Genomic DNA, 19,774 nt, shown 5'->3' on the forward strand with positions numbered 1-19,774 from the left:
TGCTGAGCGCCGTGTACCACATAAAATCGGTTCACGGTCATCAAGCACAACCAGAATTCATACATAAGGCGCGCTGTCAACTTTTGAGAGAATGAAAGGATTTCAGGCCGTGCATGGTGTTACCGTGGTTAGCTCGTTAACACGTTGACGCCGTCCAGCCCCACGCACGGGGTGATGCGCAGTAACTCGTTAACGGAGATTTGCCGTGTCCATCTTGTCGCTGCCTGCAGGTGAAGCAATGGGGGAGAAGGGGGAGTTGTGTTCAGTGAAGGAGAGGCGAGCCCAAGTAACGTTGCGTAAAGACAAAAGCAGACAAAAGAGAGGCAAACTTGTGGCTCCACAACTATAATTATAACGTAACATAGACTATATCGATATAAAAGATATTGTCACATCTTATATCTCGTATAAAAATATTAGAGATGGCACGATACCACTTTTTTATGTCCGATACCGATACCGATATCATAAATTTGGATATCTGCCGATACCGATATGAATCCGATATAGTGTTTTTTAATCAACAAAACTGTTTTTTAGAATATCTTGCTGCATTTTGTATAAGTTCATACTCAAGTTTAAAACAACAACTACACTAAAGCTATTCTGTTATACCTGTATACAAAAAAAATATTTCATAGTTCAGCAATACTGATCAATCTAATAAACTTAGACCTACACCATCCTCCCTATTCTGGTATTTTAAAGAGTACTTAGCGTAAATATTAAGCAACCTAACTAATAGGGTTCCAACTCCCAGCAACAACAAAAATAAATAAATAAAAAATAGGGAACCACCCCTCACGCGCCACCTCATGATGCTTAATCGACGTAATCAACCTTAATTTGATGCAGTGTGAAAAAAAATGCACAGAAATCAATTATTTTTCAAGAAATATTAAATAGATTCAACATCTTTCTTCAACAAAATTGCAGACTGCACAGATGGTACCTTCCCAAAGGAAAAAGTACTATAGCTTACTAGGGTATATATATTAGACTTAATAGTCACTATATACAGTAATTGACTTCTATTCATTTTACATCAAATTAAAACTTTGTGTGTCAGATAATTATTTATTAAAAGCTAGACATTTTAAATGAGAATAAGAAAGAAAAGTATGTCTTTGTGCCCCCTTTTCCCAGTTAATGCCCTATCGGCCCCCCTGGCTAAACTTTGCTAGATCCGCCCCTGCACAGTTACCAGCGTCAGCTACATAGAAAAAGATCCTGGTGTAGAAAGTAATATTAAATAAATTCTAACAACAGCTGATCAAGCTTAAACGTGCTGCTGTTGTTCAGCCGCTGGTTTCCTCTTTCTGGTGCAAAGTGGGCCAAAAACAAAGACGGACTCGCGACAGAAAAGCCGATCAGCTGATCATTTAAGCAGTTTCACAATTGAAGTAGCAGCAGGAGAGGCAGTCGCTTGTTAAGCTTAACGCAGGAATGCTTTACAAACATTCAGAGATGGACTTACACACTTGCTTTACTTCTCTCGGGGATAACTTTGTCGGAGATGAAATGCCAGGTTGCTAGCGAAGCTCCAAATGCTATCCAGACCACAGGTCCCGCATGCCACAGCCGCTCTATCACGTGATGCATACTGCTCCGACATGCTAACGTTCTGAGGTGAGTTACGGCGTGTTGCAAGTTTTGTGAGGTGCTTTCGTGATATTTAATGGATCGGATTACATTTTTTATTTTTCTCCGATATCCGATCCAGTCATTTAGGTCAGTATCGGACCGATACCGATACGTAATATCGGATCGGTCCATCTCTAAAAAATATATCGATATTTTTTTAAAAACTCGATATATCGCCCAGCTCTATATTGCACTTCCTGCTGCCAAGGATGACACAACCAGTTATTATGTTTTAGGGGCAACCATTTTTTCCACATAGGACCAGTTAGGTTTAGATAACTAGTTACCCTTAATAAATGAAATCCAAAGATCCAAAACTCAATTTTTCATTTACTTGGGTTATTACTGTCTAATATTAAAAGTTTTTGATGACCTGTACCTCCTGCCATCAGTCAGGAGGTACAGGAGCATCCACTCCCGCACTAGCAGATCCAGGCACAGTCTGTACCCACAGGCTGCTGAACTGCTGAAATATTAGACAGTTTATTTTTCACAATCACTGCACACACAGTACATCTATATATCATCACCTCTACACTAAAGATGCTACAGTATTTTTAGTAATCTGCATTTATTTACTCTGCTTATATAAAACACCCAGCACGCCCCTGCGGGCGGTTTATCCTTCAAGCTCGGGTCCTCTACCAGAGGCCTGGGAGCTTGAGGGTCCTGCGCAGTATCTTAGCTGTTCCCAGGACTGCGCTCTTCTGGACAGAGATCTCCGATGTTGTTCCCGGGATCTGCTGGAGCCACTCGCCTAGCTTGTGCACTCGCCTAGTGCTCCGATTACCACGGGGACCACCGTTACCTTCACCCTCCACATCCTCTCGAGCTCTTCTCTGAGCCCTTGGTATTTCTCCAGCTTCTCGTGTTCCTTCTCAGCCACCAGGCCCAGGCTCTTCCAGCAGCCACAGGCCCAGGATCCTGCAGCAGCCACCAGGCCCAGGATCCTGCAGCAGCCACCAGGCCCAGGATCCTGCAGCAGCCACCAGGCCCAGGATCCTGCAGCAGCCACCAGGCCCAGGCTCTTCCAGCAGCCACCAGGCCCAGGATCCTCCAGCAGCCACAGGCCCAGGCTCTTCCAGCAGCCACCAGGCCCAGGATCCTCCAGCAGCCACCAGGCCCAGGATCCTGCAGCAGCCACCAGGCCCAGGCTCTTCCAGCAGCCACCAGGCCCAGGCTCTTCCAGCAGCCACCAGGCCCAGGATCCTGCAGCAGCCACCAGGCCCAGGCTCTTCCAGCAGCCACCAGGCCCAGGATCCTGCAGCAGCCACCAGGCCCAGGCTCTTCCAGCAGTCACTAGGCCCAGGATCCTCCTGCTCCACCAGGCCCAGGATCCTCCAGCAGCCACTGGGCCCAGGCTCCTCTAGCAAGGCACCAACAAGTAAATCAACAGTGACTTCAACGGGCCATCACAAGGAAATACCAATCTCATCATTTTCAAAATGCCACCTAAAAAAGCAAACCCAGGAGTTGAAGAGGAGTTGGAGGAGATTAGGAAATCGCTTAATTTCATGTCTGATGAACTGAGCAAAGTGGCTAAACAACAAGGTATGCTACATGACCTAATGGATGAAATAAAACAACTAAAAAACCTCATAAAGGACAAGGACAAGAAAATAGACGACTTGGAACGGCGAATCGAGGACCTTGAACAATACACAAGAATGGATGATTTAGTCATAAGTGGTCTGGAGACGCAACACCGAACCTACGCCAGAGTAACAGCTGGCGGAGGTAAAGACGGTGAAGATGCCCCGGTAGAGGAGCTGCAAATGCTTGAACAGCAAGTGATAAAATTCCTTCAAACGAAGAATGTAAGTATTCAGCGCCATCATATTGCAGCATGCCACACGCTCCCCAGAAAAGACAGTAAAACAAAGCCAGCAATCATTCTTCGGTTTGTGAGTCGCAAAACAACGATTGAGTTACTGAAACAGGGTAAGAAGCTAAAAGGGACTAGTGTGTATTTAAATGAACATTTAACGAAAAAGACTGCTGAAATTGCAAGACAGGCACGCAGCCTGAGAAAACAAAATAAGATACAAGCGACATGGACGAGGAACTGCAAAGTAATGATAAGACTAAATGGCAATCCCGAAGAAGCGAAAGTTGTAATGATAAGAGAACTCAAAGACTTAGAGCAATATAAATAATCAGGAATCTGCTATGGAATCTATTGGAAAAGTGACGATTGGATAATGAACAATGGGTATGGAAAGTGTTTCTGGCCTTATGGCTCAAAAACAATGGAAACAACAACAACAAAAACACATAAATGACAAGTTTGGACACAGATTATAGGTTTCCATTCGGAGATATTGAAGAGGAAGACTTTGATTATGAAAAGGACTGTCAAGGTGGTTATTTTGCCACACACGCTGAGAAAACGAACTTCAAAACGTTTAACTATGCAGAGCACAACATGCATGACCCTGAAAGTAACATTGACCCAGATACCCACTTCTACAATAACACCAATAATACTTGTGAGTACTATACAGATGACCAATTCAATGTGAATATTAAAATGGCAAATGCATTGTCGGTCATACATTTCAATAGTAGAAGCCTGTATAAAATTTTTTCTAAAATTACAGAATGTTTAAGTAAGTTAAAAAAGTTTAATATAATTGCAATATCAGAAACATGGCTCGATAATGAGAAAGTTAGTGAAATGGGACTGGAAGGATACGAATTATTTACAATGAACAGGGTGAATAAAAAAGGAGGCGGTGTTGCTTTATATGTAGATAAAGTTTTGAAATGTAGTCTGATTGAATGTATGTCAAGCACCATAGATAACATATTGGAATGTGTCACTATGGAAATTCATGTTGAAAAAGCTAACAATATAATTATAAGTTGCATCTATAGGACACCAGGTTCATGCCTTGAGATATTCAATGAAAAACTTGCTGCTATGTTTAGCAACCTAAATGATAAAAAAGTGCAAATAATTTGTGGTGATTTTAATATAAATTTGCTAAACCCAAATGGACATCAGAAAACAACAGATTTCATAAATACAATGTATAGTAACTCCCTTTTCCCTGTAATTATAAAACCAAGTAGAATAACAATTGATACAGCTACATTGATAGATAATATATTCACAAATAAAATTGACCATGAAATAGTAGGTGGACTTCTTATAACTGATATAAGCGATCATCTTCCTGTTTTTGCAATTTTTCAAAATTATTTTGGGATTAAAACTAAACAAAAGAATCAAATATTTGATATGATACGACATAGAAAAACAAGAGCCATTGCTGCCCTCCAGGTGGACTTAAAGGAACACAATTGGAATGAGGTTTTTGCAAATGAAGATTCAAATAGTGCATATGATGCATTCTTATCAACTGCAATTTCACTATATGAAAAACATTGTCCTTTAATGAAGATCACTAGAAAGCATCACAGATCAAATAAGCCATGGATCACAAAGGGGATAGAAGATGCATGTAAAAAGAAAAATAATCTATATAAGAGATTCATAAAACAGAGGACAAAAGATGCTGAAATAAAGTACAAGTTATATAAAAATAGATTAGTAAATACTATAAGAACAAGTAAGAAAGAATATTACCACAAATTATTGGAGCAAAGTAGAAGTAACACACAAGAAACATGGAGGATATTAAACAGTATAATCAAAAAGGGCTCAAAAAATAAGAATTATCCAGATTATTTTAAAAAAGATAAAGATATTGTGCTTGATAAAACTAAAGACATTGCAAATGAATTTAATGATTTCTTTGTAAATGTTGGCTTTAATTTAGCAAAAGAAATTCCAGAGTCAAGAAATAATAACGACCTAAATAAACATATTACTCAGAATGTGTCCTCCATGTTTATTGGTGCTGTAACTCATAGAGAAATAATTAACATTGTGAAGACATTTAAAAATAAAAAGTCCACTGACTGTTTTGGTATTGACATGATATTAGTTAAAAGTATTATAGAATATATACTGCAACCTTTTGCATACATTTGTAATCTGTCCTTTCAAACTGGTGTGTTTCCCTCACAAATGAAAATAGCAAAAGTTATTCCAATCCATAAAAACGGAGAGAGATGTCAGTTTACCAATTATAGGCCAATATCACTACTCTCACAGTTCTCAAAAATCTTAGAGAAGTTATTTGTTAATAGACTTGATAAATATATTGAGAAGCATAATCTCCTAAGTGATAACCAATATGGCTTTAGAGTGAAAAGGTCAACTTCAATGGCAGTGATGGAACTTGTTGAAGGGATATCTAATGCTATAGATAATAAGGAATATACTGTTGGTGTTTTTATAGACTTAAAAAAGGCGTTTGATACAATTGATCATTCTGTATTAATGAATAAACTAGAGAGATATGGCATAAGAGGGATAGCATACAAGTGGATGAAAAGTTACCTGGATGAAAGATATCAATATGTCGAATTCAATAATGTAAAATCTAAGCAGTTGAAGGTAACTTGTGGTGTTCCTCAGGGCTCTGTGCTGGGCCCTAAATTATTTATATTATATATAAATGACATATGTAGTGTTTCCAAACTGTTAAAATGTGTATTGTTTGCTGATGATACCACTCTGTACTGCTCAGGTAAAAACTTAGAACAGCTTCTGACTACAGCGGAAAAGGAGTTAAATATATTAAAAAACTGGTTTGATGTAAATAAGTTATCATTAAATATAAAGAAAACAAAATTGATTATTTTTGGCACTAGACAAATGAAAAAAGTATCTAAAATAAGGGTTAATGGAATTGAAATTGAAAGAGTGTACGAAAATAAATTTCTTGGAGTGATAATTGATGATAAGCTGAGTTGGAAGTCTCATATAAACCACGTGAAAACAAAAATGTCAAAAACCATTGCTATTCTCTATAAAACAAAGCATGTCCTGAACAAATATATCATTATACACACTTTATTGTACTCTGTTGCTTCCATATATGACTTACTGTCTGGAGATATATGGAACGCCAGGACTGCCATAATGAATTAATTAAATACACCATTAAATAATTAATTAAATGTGGCAATAATTAATTAAAATTGGAATTAATTAATTAAATAAATAGTTATGACACATGTAATTAATTAATTATTGACACATTTAATTAATTATTTATGTATTTCACATTTTAATTAATTATTGACACATTTAATTAATTATTTAATGATATATTTATTTATTTCATTTTGGCAGTCCTGGCGCCTGGCTCTCATCATGAAATAATTTTATCTGTCAGCCTCACCCATCAAACTCAGGAGGCGGGGTTAACGCTGCCCATGCAGCTTCTCTAACATTTGATTGGTTGCCGTGCAAAGTAAGTCAAAACAGGTCGATCCTAGATAATCGATTGCTTGTGTAGACTTGGGGCAGCCAGGTATCCCAGAATGCAGATCAAATCACAGGCAGCAATGGTGGTGGTGTAGTTTTAAAATACCCCGTTTTTCTGTCACCAGCTACACTTTTAACAGTGTTTTAGCCGCGAATGTCGCGACGTATGTCTGGTCAGGTTGTCAACATAGAACATGTTTGCAAAAGTGCTCAGATGTTTTCAGAGATTTCACTAGCTCTGCTAACAATTAGCATGCAGAGTGCACCGAGGGGGTTACGTTAACCGGTTTGTTTACATATTCCACTCTCCGTGTTCCACATGTTGCATTCGCAGATTCTCATTTTCACCGAACGATCGTCTCTTTCCGCCTGGTCTTGTGTCTCTGTGCTTCTGTAACATAAAGAACGAGCTGACATTTTTCTCACGAAACCAGCGATCAGCTCAACAGACCGTCAGTTTACCTGCATGCATCCTCCTCCTCATCTGTCAGCTGTTTAACACCTGCTGCTAATTCAAGAAACACACCTAGTTACCTGGTGATAGTCACAGTTTAACTGGGCAGCCGGTGCTCGATATAAAGCAATGTCAGCGCATTTTTCTGCACAAGATAAGTAAATATAGTGTTTTCCCCGAGCGCAGAGCTGCTGGAGCTTGTTTCCTTACAGAGCACTTTATAGGCGAACAGCTTCATCGGCGGCTGATGTCCAATCACCGGCACACAGCTTTCAAACCTCAGCTGAGTTTTAGGAAAATCTGACGTGCATGGCGAACTTCACCGACGATATTTAGGGAGGAATAAACACACATCAAACATAAATGAACCATTTGCCTGTCTCCATAATTGAGAGCATTTTCTCTTCTTATGTCAACACTCTCTCTCTCTCTTTTTTTTTTTTTGCTTTTTCGGTCATGTTATGTTTACCTGTCAAAGGCTTGTTACAAACTATGAAACACATCGTGCAGACTTCTGGATGTTAGAAGAAAACTAATACTGCTCATGAATGAGACTAAAGGCAGGAAGGTGTCCTTTAAAACTAAACATGTTAATAGGACCTCCCTATTTATATCATAGTTTATGATATGGCACGTGTATTTCAGTAATAGCCTGCTGAGGCCACTATACGTGCTGGCCTCATATCAAATGTGAAGGCAGACTGAGTCTATGTTTGACGTTTTTTATATCTAATCTTCCTTTTGAAACATTTAAACAGCAGCGAGTCTGCAGCTGAGGGAATACAAATTCAAACTGTCGGAACAGGTTTGCTCGTTTCTTGGATTCATTTGGTGATTTATTAAATGTATAACTGTTATTCTAATCTGCTGCTGAGTCTCTTACACTTTTCTTTATGCTGTATATTTTCACGTCTCTGGAATAGTTGGCAGTTAGATAGTCAGCTGAGAAACTTTGTGTTAACTCATGGAGCTGAGGATATCGTGGATATGCTGACCTCGCTCCGTGGTGTACAGGGCCGTTTACCCTCATGATTAATATTCACAATAAAAATATTAGCCGAACATCATGAAGTCTGTATGTGTTTCATAGTGTCGAACAACCTTCGTACAGTTAAAGCCAGCAGTTACTACATGACGGAAACACCAACTTTATCTCTTTTATGCGTTTATACACAGGTCACGCTGATTACTGAACAAAAACCCAAAGATCAGATGTTAAACAGATTTATTTGCTCTCTCTCCTCCTTAAACATGTTTTTAATGTTAGTTATAATTCAGAATTGGCGACTGAAACACGTAGGACACATAAGAACATCAGGAAATAAAACACCGATAAATATAACCTCAGTAAAAGAAGTCAGCGGGGGTTACTACAGCTGTGTACCGGGGCCTGCGCTTTGTCGGTGGGATTGCTTGCGAGGCGAGCGGGTCTATCCCACGCTTTGCCGTGAGACTGGGCAGACATCTCCGAAATCATCGAAACACTTTTGCAAAGAGGCTGTATCTTGACAAACCGACCAGACACATGAAGATTAAACCACTACATTCTCGGCTAAAAAAATATTAAAACGGTATTTGGTGACACACAAACAGGGTTTTTCAAAGCTCAGTTCTGTTAGCTTCCACATGCCAGTTGTTGTGTGCTAGAAACAATGGCCACCAGGCCAAAGCAATGGTTTTGACTCGATCAGCGTTAACCCCGCCCCCTGAGTTTGATGGGTGAGGCTGACAGATAAAATTATTTCATGATGAGAGCCAGGCGCCAGGACTGCCAAAATGAAATAAATAAATATATCATTAAATAATTAATTAAATGTGTCAATAATTAATTAAAATGTGAAATACATAAATAATTAATTAAATGTGTCAATAATTAATTAATTAATTAAATGTGTCAATAATTAATTAATTACATGTGTCATAACTATTTATTAAATTAATTAATTCCAATTTTAATTAATTATTGCCACATTTAATTAATTATTTAATGGTGTATTTAATTAATTCATTATGGCAGTCCTGGCGTTCCATAGAGATATGGGGTAATGCATATAAAACGAACACTCTTCCTATTTTCAAGTTACAAAAAAGAGCTATAAGAATTATAAACCAATCAAACTATATAGAACCAACTAACATTTTGTTTATTAATCTGAATACCCTGAAATTTTATGATTTAGTTGAATATAAAATGGCACAGATAATGTATAAAGCACAAAATAACTTGCTTTGCCCCAGTACTCAGAAGCTGTTCAAAGTCAGAGAGAGTCAATATGACTTAAGGGGAACAGATTTCTTTAAAAAAAACAAGATAAGGACAAATATAAAGCAGAGATGTGTTTCTATTAGAGGAGTTAACCTGTGGAATAGTTATGACAGTGATTTAAAAAGGTGTAGTTCATTTTCCTTGTTTAAAAACATGTTTAAAAATAGAGTATTAGAAACATATATAAATCAAGAATGAAAAGAGCAAAAAGGAGAAGAAAAAAACCTCTTGATTATTTTTGCTTTGATGTAGTTACTTATCTAAGGTGGAAAGTTTTTTTTCTTTGTTTTTTTTTTTGTTGGTTTGTTTGTTTGTTTGGTTTTTGCTTTGTTTTATTATTTTCTTCAAGCCCTGTGTACAGGAGCTGCATACAAAAAGATATTTTGTGAAAAGGGTTGGCGTAATAAGCAAATGCTTCAGCCAATACCTTTTGATTAGCCTTGTCTCATGCTTTCTTTCTTTATGGTAGATTTTTGTTCTGTTTTCACTGTTTTTTTTTTTTCACTGTTTTCACTGAGATTTGAATTTGAATGCTAATCAATAAAATCAAAATCAAATCAAATCAAATCAAAATCAAATCAATTCGGAACCGCTACATCGATCACTACGGCCGTCTTCTTCTGTTTGTCTACCACCACTATGTCCGGTTGGTTAGCCACCACCATTTTGTCCGTCTGTATCTGGAAGTCCCACAGGATCTTAGCTCGGTCATTCTCCACCACCCTTGGGGGCATCTCCCATTTTGACCTCGGGACTTCCAGGTTATACTCGGCACAGATGTTCCTGTACACTATGCCGGCCACTTGGTTATGGCGTTCCATGTATGCCTTGCCTGCTAGCATCTTGCACCCTGCTGTTATGTGCTGGATTGTCTCTGGGGCATCTTTACACAGCCTGCACCTGGGGTCTTGCCTGGTGTGATAGACCCCAGCCTCTATGGATCTTGTGCTCAGAGCTTGTTCTTGTGCTGCCATGATTAGTGCCTCTGTGCTGTCTTTCAGTCCAGCTTTGTCCAGCCACTGGTAGGATTTCTGGATATCAGCCACCTCCTCTATCTGCCGGTGGTACATACCGTGCAGGGCCCTGTCCTTCCATGATGGTTCCTCATCTCCCTCCTCTTTCTTGGGTTTCTGCTGCCTGAGGTATTCACTGAGCACTCGGTCAGTTGGGGCCATCTTCCCAATGTATTCTTGGATGTTCGTTGTCTCATCCTGGACTGTGGTGCTGACACTCACCAGTCCCCTCCACTTAGCGTACAGCCTCAGGGTGCTGGACTTGGGGTGAAACCCTCCATGCATGGTAAGGAGCCGAGGTGCGTACTCCGCAGAAGTCCACAACATTCTGCAGATCGCTACAGACCTGCAAACTTCGCGTGGCCTTCACATTAGCTCAAGAACGGTGTGCAGGGAGTTTCACAGAATGGGTTTTCATAGCCGAGCAGATGAATCCAAGCCTTGCATCACTAAGCACAATGCAAAGTGTCAGGTGCAGTGTTGTAAAGTATGCTACCACTGGATTTTAGAGCAGTGGAGATGTGTTCTTTGGAGTGATGAATTGTTCCACTCAGGGGGTGACTCCTGTGTTTAAAGTGTGTAAAAGTCTATGGGAAAATGGCGGTGTTCCTGCTTGCTCTTTGACCCCAGTAAACGCTTGTCAGATGAGTTTATGGTCTGAATTGCTAGTCACAATCAACATTTATTAATTACAACATGATGTTCACGTTGCAAATTATAGTCCTCATTAGAGTAAATAAGGACAATTAAGCAGGTTATGCTTTTGGGCGGGTATGCTGAGTGATAAGCGAGCTGCTTCTCTGTAAGTGTGCAGTGTCCCTCAGTGTGTCTCAGATCTGTTCTCCACCCCTCGCTTGTCATGTCCCGATTCAAGAGACCAAGGTGACCACAGCAAAAACAGACAGCTTGAGGCTTCACAGAACGTGATCAACTCGTAGGTGAAATCATTGTGGCTACATCCATCGTTTATCAGCACTAAGAAAATTTAGTTCTGACTTTTCCTAATCAACCTGGTTCCACAGACAAGGTATCTAAGTAACTGTTAAGCTACAACCAGTATTGATGAAGACGCAGATACTGACACCAAGAGTACACTTACAGAATAAAGCAGTGTTGATTTAGGTGCCTTAAACCATTGAAGACAGAGGAGTTTCTAGCAAGATTAATGGTCTGTCTTAGCATTTCCTGTCTAGACCAATAAAGCTATTTTTTGATCAATGGCTAAGTGCAAAACTAAGACAATTTCTTGGCAGCAACATGTTTTTTTTTCCCCAACTGAATTCATCACGACCTAACCTTATCTATTTAATAATAATAATAATAATGTAAAACATGACATTTTACAACATCTCCAACTTAGTCCGCAGTCGCATTCTTTATGTTTTCTCCTGCATGTCATGCGACTTAACACTTGAACAGCTTAAACCTACTAATGTGAGAAAAAGGGAGTTAACTTTTAGCAAAACTGTAAGCAGATGTTCCCTTGGAAACAAGCCTTCTGTCTTTGTTTAAAGATGTCACTCGAATGGTTGCTTGCTACAGTTAACCATTAATTGCACATAAACGTTAGACATACCCACTATCAGGTCCCACTTGGTTTGTGAAATCACAAGCTCTGTTAGCTCTAAGGCGTCATTGATGAGAAACCAAGACACAAACCCAAAGTCTGTTTTTCACAGAAAAATGTTTGTTTGTCAGAATGAGGATTTTTATCCTTTAAGACAGGGCAGAGTAGGTATTATGTTTAGATTGTTAAACCTGGACTGGAGGACACCGACTGTCACATATAATCCAATATTAATGTTGATCACGATTTTGGCTTCCCACAATTGAATTAAGCTGATCAAATGATATTGAAAAACGCATGCTCCACCAGCAGAATACATGGCAAAAGCAAATTAAGCGCTCCCTAAATCAGCAACTGACCACATTTCTGAATGTGCTAATCACAGCTGTTCCTTGAACTGTGCAGCGTATGGTTTCCAGGATTCGTTAAAAGCCAGATATACAACAAAATTAAAATATCTGTCACAGCAGAAGGCAAACAGCTTATTTCTTTGAAGCTGATCATAAACCACTGTTTACAAATACTGTGGATCCAGCACAACTGATGTTAACGAAGAAGAAGGCAAAGACAGCTGTGCGTCTGTACTGCAAACTAAGACAACTGACTTATTTAACCACCTGAAAACCCTGAAACGATGCAGTGGTTACTAGTGTGAAACGCAGACAGCCATAAAAGCACAGCAGCACAGCAGTGCATCTATCTAACTCACAAAGTGCATTCAATTCGACCAAAGACATCTGTCCACTAAACACAGTGAGTAATGAAGACTTCAAGAAAATTGTCAATTTATTGGACAAAAGTGGGTTCTGGGTTCTGCAAAATGTCACACGAGGAAAAGAGATGGATCTCACTTGCTTCGAGCTTTATTCACATCCATCACGCACGTACAATAAATGGAGTGAAAGAGCTTATATCTTGCTTTAAGAGATGCACTTCCAGCAGATAAATTCATATTTGCCTGCAAAGATGTTTTATTTGCCCGGAATTTAGCATAAAGGCTTTAAATGTTGATTTAATTTTGTGTTCAAATTTGACAATTTTTCATTCAGATTTTTTATAAAAGAGCTGCAGTGAATTAGATAAATAAAAAGGACCAACTTTGTTTTGCTTCAAAGATGTGTATATTATTAGGTATATGGATGTAAAGGCAGGGTTATTATTTACATTTTGTCACTAAAATCAATGAATAACTATTGTAAATAATTGTGATGTTATTGATTAAAATAAATGAGAATCATTTTGGCCATAATTGTGCAGCCCTGCTGTCGCCAATTTGCTTTTTCTTTTTTCTTTTTTCTTTGGGTTGGGAGCATCAGTCCTAATCGTCTCCCTGACTTTCCGTTAACTCACCAGTTCAGTTAACTTGCTTTGTCAGGTAAACGTGACCGAGCTGGTGTTTTTTGAACAGTTATTTAAAAATAATTGTTGGCATTTTTTTAGTCTATGTGGATGACTTCAGAAATCAAAAACAATTTGAATTCAAGTAGCAATTCTCAAAGATAAGCTAAGCTATGCTAAGCTACACTAAGCTAAGCTAAGCTAATCTAAGATATACATTATTTTATTCATTCCTATGTTGCAGGAGCCAAAACATACAAAATAACTTGGCTAACTATAATAACTAAAATTCACAAAAAAGTAAATCTGTCAATAAATAAAATTAAACTACTGTATAGATATTATTTGTTTTAATATAATAAAATCTAAATGATTTAAATTTGGTTTCATAATTTAATCTATTTAAAATCCCCAAATCAATGTCAACAAATCAGTATTTAACAGTTATTTTAGTTTGGTTGCAATATTCAGGCTTTCTAATCAACAAACCAATACATATTTTTATACATATTGTATATTATCTGTGTTCTGCACATACAGACACAACAGGAGCCCAGCTGGCATTTTGACTTGGCAGCAGTTTGCCGGGTGCATTTTGTTCATGGAGTGCCATCTCCCCTCACTGATTATAATACACACAAAGGACTGAATACTGCTTCCCCAGGAATCCAGCCACCAGCAGGTTCTGTATTGTTTCCTCCTCTCTGGATATCTTTTGTGGGGGGAAAAAACATATATTACAATAAAGGGAAATCTAATTTTAGCATAAAGCATTTGCATAACATTGCCTCATCTTAGGCCTTTTAAAGGCATGTAACCTTTTGGACTGTGCTCAGTAAAAAAAGAAACTGAAATACTGACTGTCCATCACTGTGTTACAGAAAGGTGGAAGGTGGCTATAATGATTGTTAAAGAGTAAAAAATGCATATTGATTTTACATGCATGTGAAGTCCAGCATTGTCTGTTCTTTTTTTGCAACAAAGCAAAGACGCAGAAGCGACAGCATCAAACCCGCCACACCCAAAGCTCTTTAATGCCTCCCTCGGGATTTAAACACCTCCTCAAACATTTGCATGGCTTCTAAAGCCGATAGAGATAAATACTCAAGGTCTTTAAAAGATGGCGCTTAATGCAAGAGGGAGCAGCGTCGGGACGTCAGCACATCTTGCGACGCCTCGTGAGAGGACACTTGATTGAGCGCATCTGCTGCGAGTGGCCTAACAAACTTGATTTCTTCCTGCTGGTGACATATTGAAATGGCGTGTTTTGCAGGCTGCTCTCCGCGCCTGACACGGCCCACTTACACACTCATCAGCAAGACCTGCCCCACTCTGCGCTCTCAGCTGCTTTGTTCCAGCTGATGTCATCTAAACCTCGTCCCTGCAGGGTTGTCTGGGGTAGATAAGACAATCCCTCCCTCTCCACTGGTCTCCCACACAAAAAAAACACACACACATACAAAAAAAACGGGGCTGCTGCTATGAAGATGGATTGCCCAGCTGGTGACACTAGTTCCCTTTCTGCTTAAGCCACTGTGGAGCACTAACGCAATTAAAGCAATTAATCTTCAACAAAAGGGGTTCACGGCTACCTCTCGTGATTTTGCATGTTTCTGTATAGGTGCGTAACATAAAGGGGGGGGGGGGGGTGTAAAAGGAAGCAGCATAGCAGTCGTGCTTATCACACAACTGATGTGTGATATCAGGATGCGATCGGCTTTCATCAAAGTCGCATCATTTTCACAACAAGCAGCACGATAAGAATAAATACTGTAGTCGACCTACAGGCAGAGAGGCTATAAGCGCGCAGCCGCTTAAAAAGGCAACTTCTCCGACGACTGCCACAGCAGATGCTTAACATTTTATACTGTGTGCCCTGTAACACAGAAGTGTGTGGTTACGTGCGCGTGTGTTGCAGTCACAGATGAGAGTCTGGTGTGTGTTGTCATGCTCCACAAACAGTTACTCTACTTCCTAGTTGTCTTTAAAGTCTGCTATCGTGGCAAAAAAAATTAAAATCTAAAAAGATTCCTTTTAATGTAATACAGCTGGGACTGTCTCAATTTTAATTTCAAATCTGTGCTTCTTTTCCGTTTCATTCTGGAACAGCGGCACAGGTGGTCTCAGCCAAATATCATTTATTTAGTGCGAGTAAAAGCATTAAAACACATTAGCGAACATCAAACAGACTTTCAAACTACCAGAACAAAGACAGCGTTAAAGAAATCCATCTACTAAATGTCCATTAGTCTAATACTCGCTGCTGCACTGAAGAACTAAAGTAAATCTATCTTTCTGCTGCAGCTTCGCCCACAACAAACTTCTAATTTCAATTATTCAGGAGTTGTTGTGTGATTATATTTGAATGATTCAAATCTCGAGTCATTTGTTATTTATCTCAGCAGTTGGTCACCGAGTGAGTACAGTCAGCAGTAAGTGAGAAGAGTGAAGGGCAAGTGCGTGCAGTGATGGAACTTCAGGGAAACAAAGAATCGCAAAGCATCTATTTAACTTTGAGCTCTGCCACTTTATTCGTCGCTTCATTCGCAGCAACGTCGATTCATGTCAAACAATCCAAAGTATGATTTCCAAACAACAGGATCAAAGTGTGCTGTGAGGTTGAAGTTTGTTATGGAAGTGGCACAGGGCAAGTGAAGGGCACCAGCAGCGAAACCACTATGCAAATTCCCCGCCACTTTGTTTGACAAGCAACAACACTGCTTTGTATATATGCAAAGCCTGGCAAGACACTCTGCACACAGCCCTGCTGTCAGAGCCGGGTCATGCTAGAACGGTGACACCCAATGGGCGACCCCTGTCTCCGAGCGAGGTTACTGGGCCAGACTTCACGCTGGACTCTGACAGACGCGCACAAGACCGACAGAGTTACCACGTGTGGCACGCGTGACATTTCAGAGGTCAAACGTGGCTGGACGCTGAGATCGTTCCTCATTGCTCAAAAACCCGACAGAACTCGAATGATTTGATTTCTGGAGCCGTTCTCGTCCCGCTGAGGGGAAAAGTACTTGATTAGCACGTTGAAATTTACTCAGCAGCCGGTCTATTCGGCCGCCACTAAAAAGCTGGAGATAAAACACGGTAAACCCCATTAACCATTACTCAGCTCAGCTTCAAGCTGTTTTTATTCTTAGCCACATCTAAGGAGTGCATCAAAATCTCTCCATGGAAGTACGACCACAAAATAAGCCTCAGAGATTGAAGCGTTGTGGTGCACACTGACACTGTCCTTTTGAATTCCTAAAAAGACAAATAAATCAGTTTCTTTTGTGATTTCAGGCCTCGACAGACATACAAAACATGCGCTAATTTAACACTACGTTACAGTATGCAAGCCAAACGGTATACACATTCATCCTCATGACAGGTCTGATAAAGCACAGTATAGTGGTCACTTTAAGGTTGCCTGCATCTTTAGTTGGTCAGTGTTGTGATTGATTTGTCAACATATCTTTGATGTTTTATATATAAATGCAAGCACGAGAACTAGGTCATCAGTGATGATCTTACCTTTATCCCTAGCTCGAACCCTTTGCTACCCGAATAAGTAATTTTCGGTTTTCTTTTAAGGTGTTCTCCAAGTCTTGGCAGTCATCAGTGATGGTGGCCAAACAGTTTACAAGTGCACATATAGGAAGTGGCTATGAGTGACGAGACAATCAGAAATCATGGAATATCAACAGATTTCTGTGGCTAATCACAAAGACGGGAAAAACTATGTTATTGACACATAGTGGGCAGGTACTGTTAAAGTAATCTTACTGTTGAGTTAATTAGATTTGAAGTTTAGAGTTCTGTCTGAATCAGGTGATGCTGCGTGTTTACCTTACAAATATATAAATATAAAGTGCCCGAGGTGACTGTTGTGATTAGGCGGTGTATGAATAAAATTGAATTGAATCGAACTTTATGGTTATTGGTTAAATAGTACACAGGAAGTTGCCTTTGCCAAGTCAAACAGGCATTTAAAATGTGCTAATGCGCCAGTGATTTACATTTTCTGTTATTAAAATGTGTGCATCTCGTCATTCACGGCAACCAGCTGCACAACACACTGCTGTTGGAGGCTTTTACAGCGATATGCTTAAATGAGAACCAGATGAGAGGTGTGGAAGGGGGCGAGTGTTGTTTAGACGTGTCTGTCTTTGTGTCTCAGAGCAATAAGAGCACATGCAAAAAGCACAGCAGTTCTCATGTCGTGGTAAAAGCAAATATTGTGCTACCTGTCGGTCTCTCGCAGTGGTTCGCTGCCCTTCCGCCAAGAGATCACACCCCAAGGAGACATCTTGGGCTTGCACTCGACGAGCGCGTCTCCTCCTACCTTCACCAGCGTCTGGCTCCTCAGTTGATTGTGAGAAAAATCTGGGGCAACAGCTGAGACAAGAGCAGCATGTTAAAGCCAGTATTTGTAAAAGCCTCACACTTTCTTCTCCTTCCTACAATTCATCTCTGATCGTTTATTTCATTTTAAATGTGGGGCTCAACAGTTTTTCACCATTACATTACAAATACATTGAATTATTGCTGCGGGTAAATCAATGAAAGTGGATTAAAGATCTTTATAATGCGAATAATTAGTAATCAGAACGCTGAATAGTAATGCCCACAGCTGATGGGTTGAAGAGATTGATAACAGGCTTGCATGTGCTGTCTGATCACTCTCATAACAACTCGCCTGCGCTAAAACTCGCTTTAAAAAAATCGTGTGCTGTCCGATAACCTCCCCGACATCCTCTTTTTTTCTCCCCATTGACCAGTAAAATCAGGTGTATTGAGCCCGAGCCCAATCGGCTACACGATCAGGATGAGACGCGCCGGAGGTTGAATGGTGAATGAGGGCGGCTGCCGACAAAGAGCGAAGAGTGACGGGCTTGACAGCGCAGATGGGCGAGGCTGGTGAACAAAGCAGCTCCGAGCATACATCACTGTCAGCAGGACGCATTCATCTTATAATTAATGCTTTTCAATTAGTGGCCAATAAGAGGGAGGCCAGAGGTCATCTGAAGAGGGAGCAAACTTGAAAACAAACACTCTTGCGCACACATCTCAAGCAGGGATGCGCACATGCCAGAGTGGGTGTGCGCATCCCTGCACACTCTGTAAACCGGGGCGGGGTCTTACCTATAACTCGCAGCTCTGCATTGGAGTAGACCTCCCCGTGCTTATTGCCGGCCACACACTGATACATGCCGGTGTCAGTCAGGGTCAGGCGACTGATTGACAACACCCCGCTGGCGACCTGTATGCGTTCCTACGGACAAACAGACATGTGCCTTTAATATGCTTTACTCCCATGGCTCATCTACATAAAAACAGGCAGCCAGCGGCCCAGTGAATTATGGTCTGGAAGTGACAGACGTGGCAATAAATCTAGGTTTTCATCACTAATGGAGGCAAAGGCTTGGGTGGATGGAGGCAGGCTAGCGGAAAATGACCCTAATCAATCTACATGTTTATGAGAGTGAAATAAAACCATGCTCTATTTATATCTCTGACTGCACCACAGGGCCCGTTTCCCCTTCAGCAGAAAGAGGGGATAAGAGGGGAAGGAGTATCGAGACATCTGAGGTATACAGCGCTGTGAAAATTGCTTTCCAGATAGGTATGCCCTGTACATACTAAGTGCTGTGTACATGGTCACGCTGTACCACCGCTTCATCTGTTTGGACTATTTGCCCGCCTACGGGGGGAAAATCTTGCTCGTCACTGAGCCATCAAATTAAAATCTATTTAAGGACGGCTAGGCCCGATGAACTAAAAACTCGGCTGGATCAGTGAATCAGTCGGACATTTAATCCCCAGTATACATTTATCTCCCTGAACTCGAGTTTTCGCACCGCTCCTTCACTACAGTATTAAATCCTTGAGCAGTTTTCATACATCTCTATGCAGCTGTGTCAGGTTTTTCGCCTCCCCCGTGTCCCTACGTCTGCTGCGTTCTCCTCCGGCTTCACCCATAATGTCATCAGAGCCTATTTCCATAGGGTTTTTTTTTTTTTTTGGAGCGGCCTGTGCTCCAGTTGCCGGGGATTAAGGTACTGTGACATGAAAAGAGAGACCGTCCTCGTCGAAAGATCAAAAACTAATCCTGTGTTTGAGCAGGTTGCGCCTGAATTTCCATACCGCTCAG

General features: G+C 40.3%; 1 protein-coding gene across 2 annotated transcripts in view; it reads right to left on the minus strand.

Moving 5' to 3' along the window:
* The window catches only part of cntn4 (contactin 4), a 200,054-nt gene that overhangs the window by 49,740 nt on the left and 130,540 nt on the right, over nucleotides 1-19,774 (minus strand). For both annotated transcript variants that reach the window (XM_023153751.2, XM_004567418.4), the window contains exons 10-11: nucleotides 18,766-18,895; nucleotides 17,868-18,018 (exon numbers count right to left, since the gene is read on the minus strand). In XM_023153751.2, coding sequence (XP_023009519.1) covers nucleotides 17,868-18,018; nucleotides 18,766-18,895 — 281 coding nt within the window. The remainder of the gene's footprint in view (nucleotides 1-17,867; nucleotides 18,019-18,765; nucleotides 18,896-19,774) is intronic.

Source organism: Maylandia zebra, linkage group LG5 (assembly GCF_041146795.1).
Source record: "Maylandia zebra isolate NMK-2024a linkage group LG5, Mzebra_GT3a, whole genome shotgun sequence".
Lineage (NCBI taxonomy): Eukaryota > Metazoa > Chordata > Actinopteri > Cichliformes > Cichlidae > Maylandia > Maylandia zebra.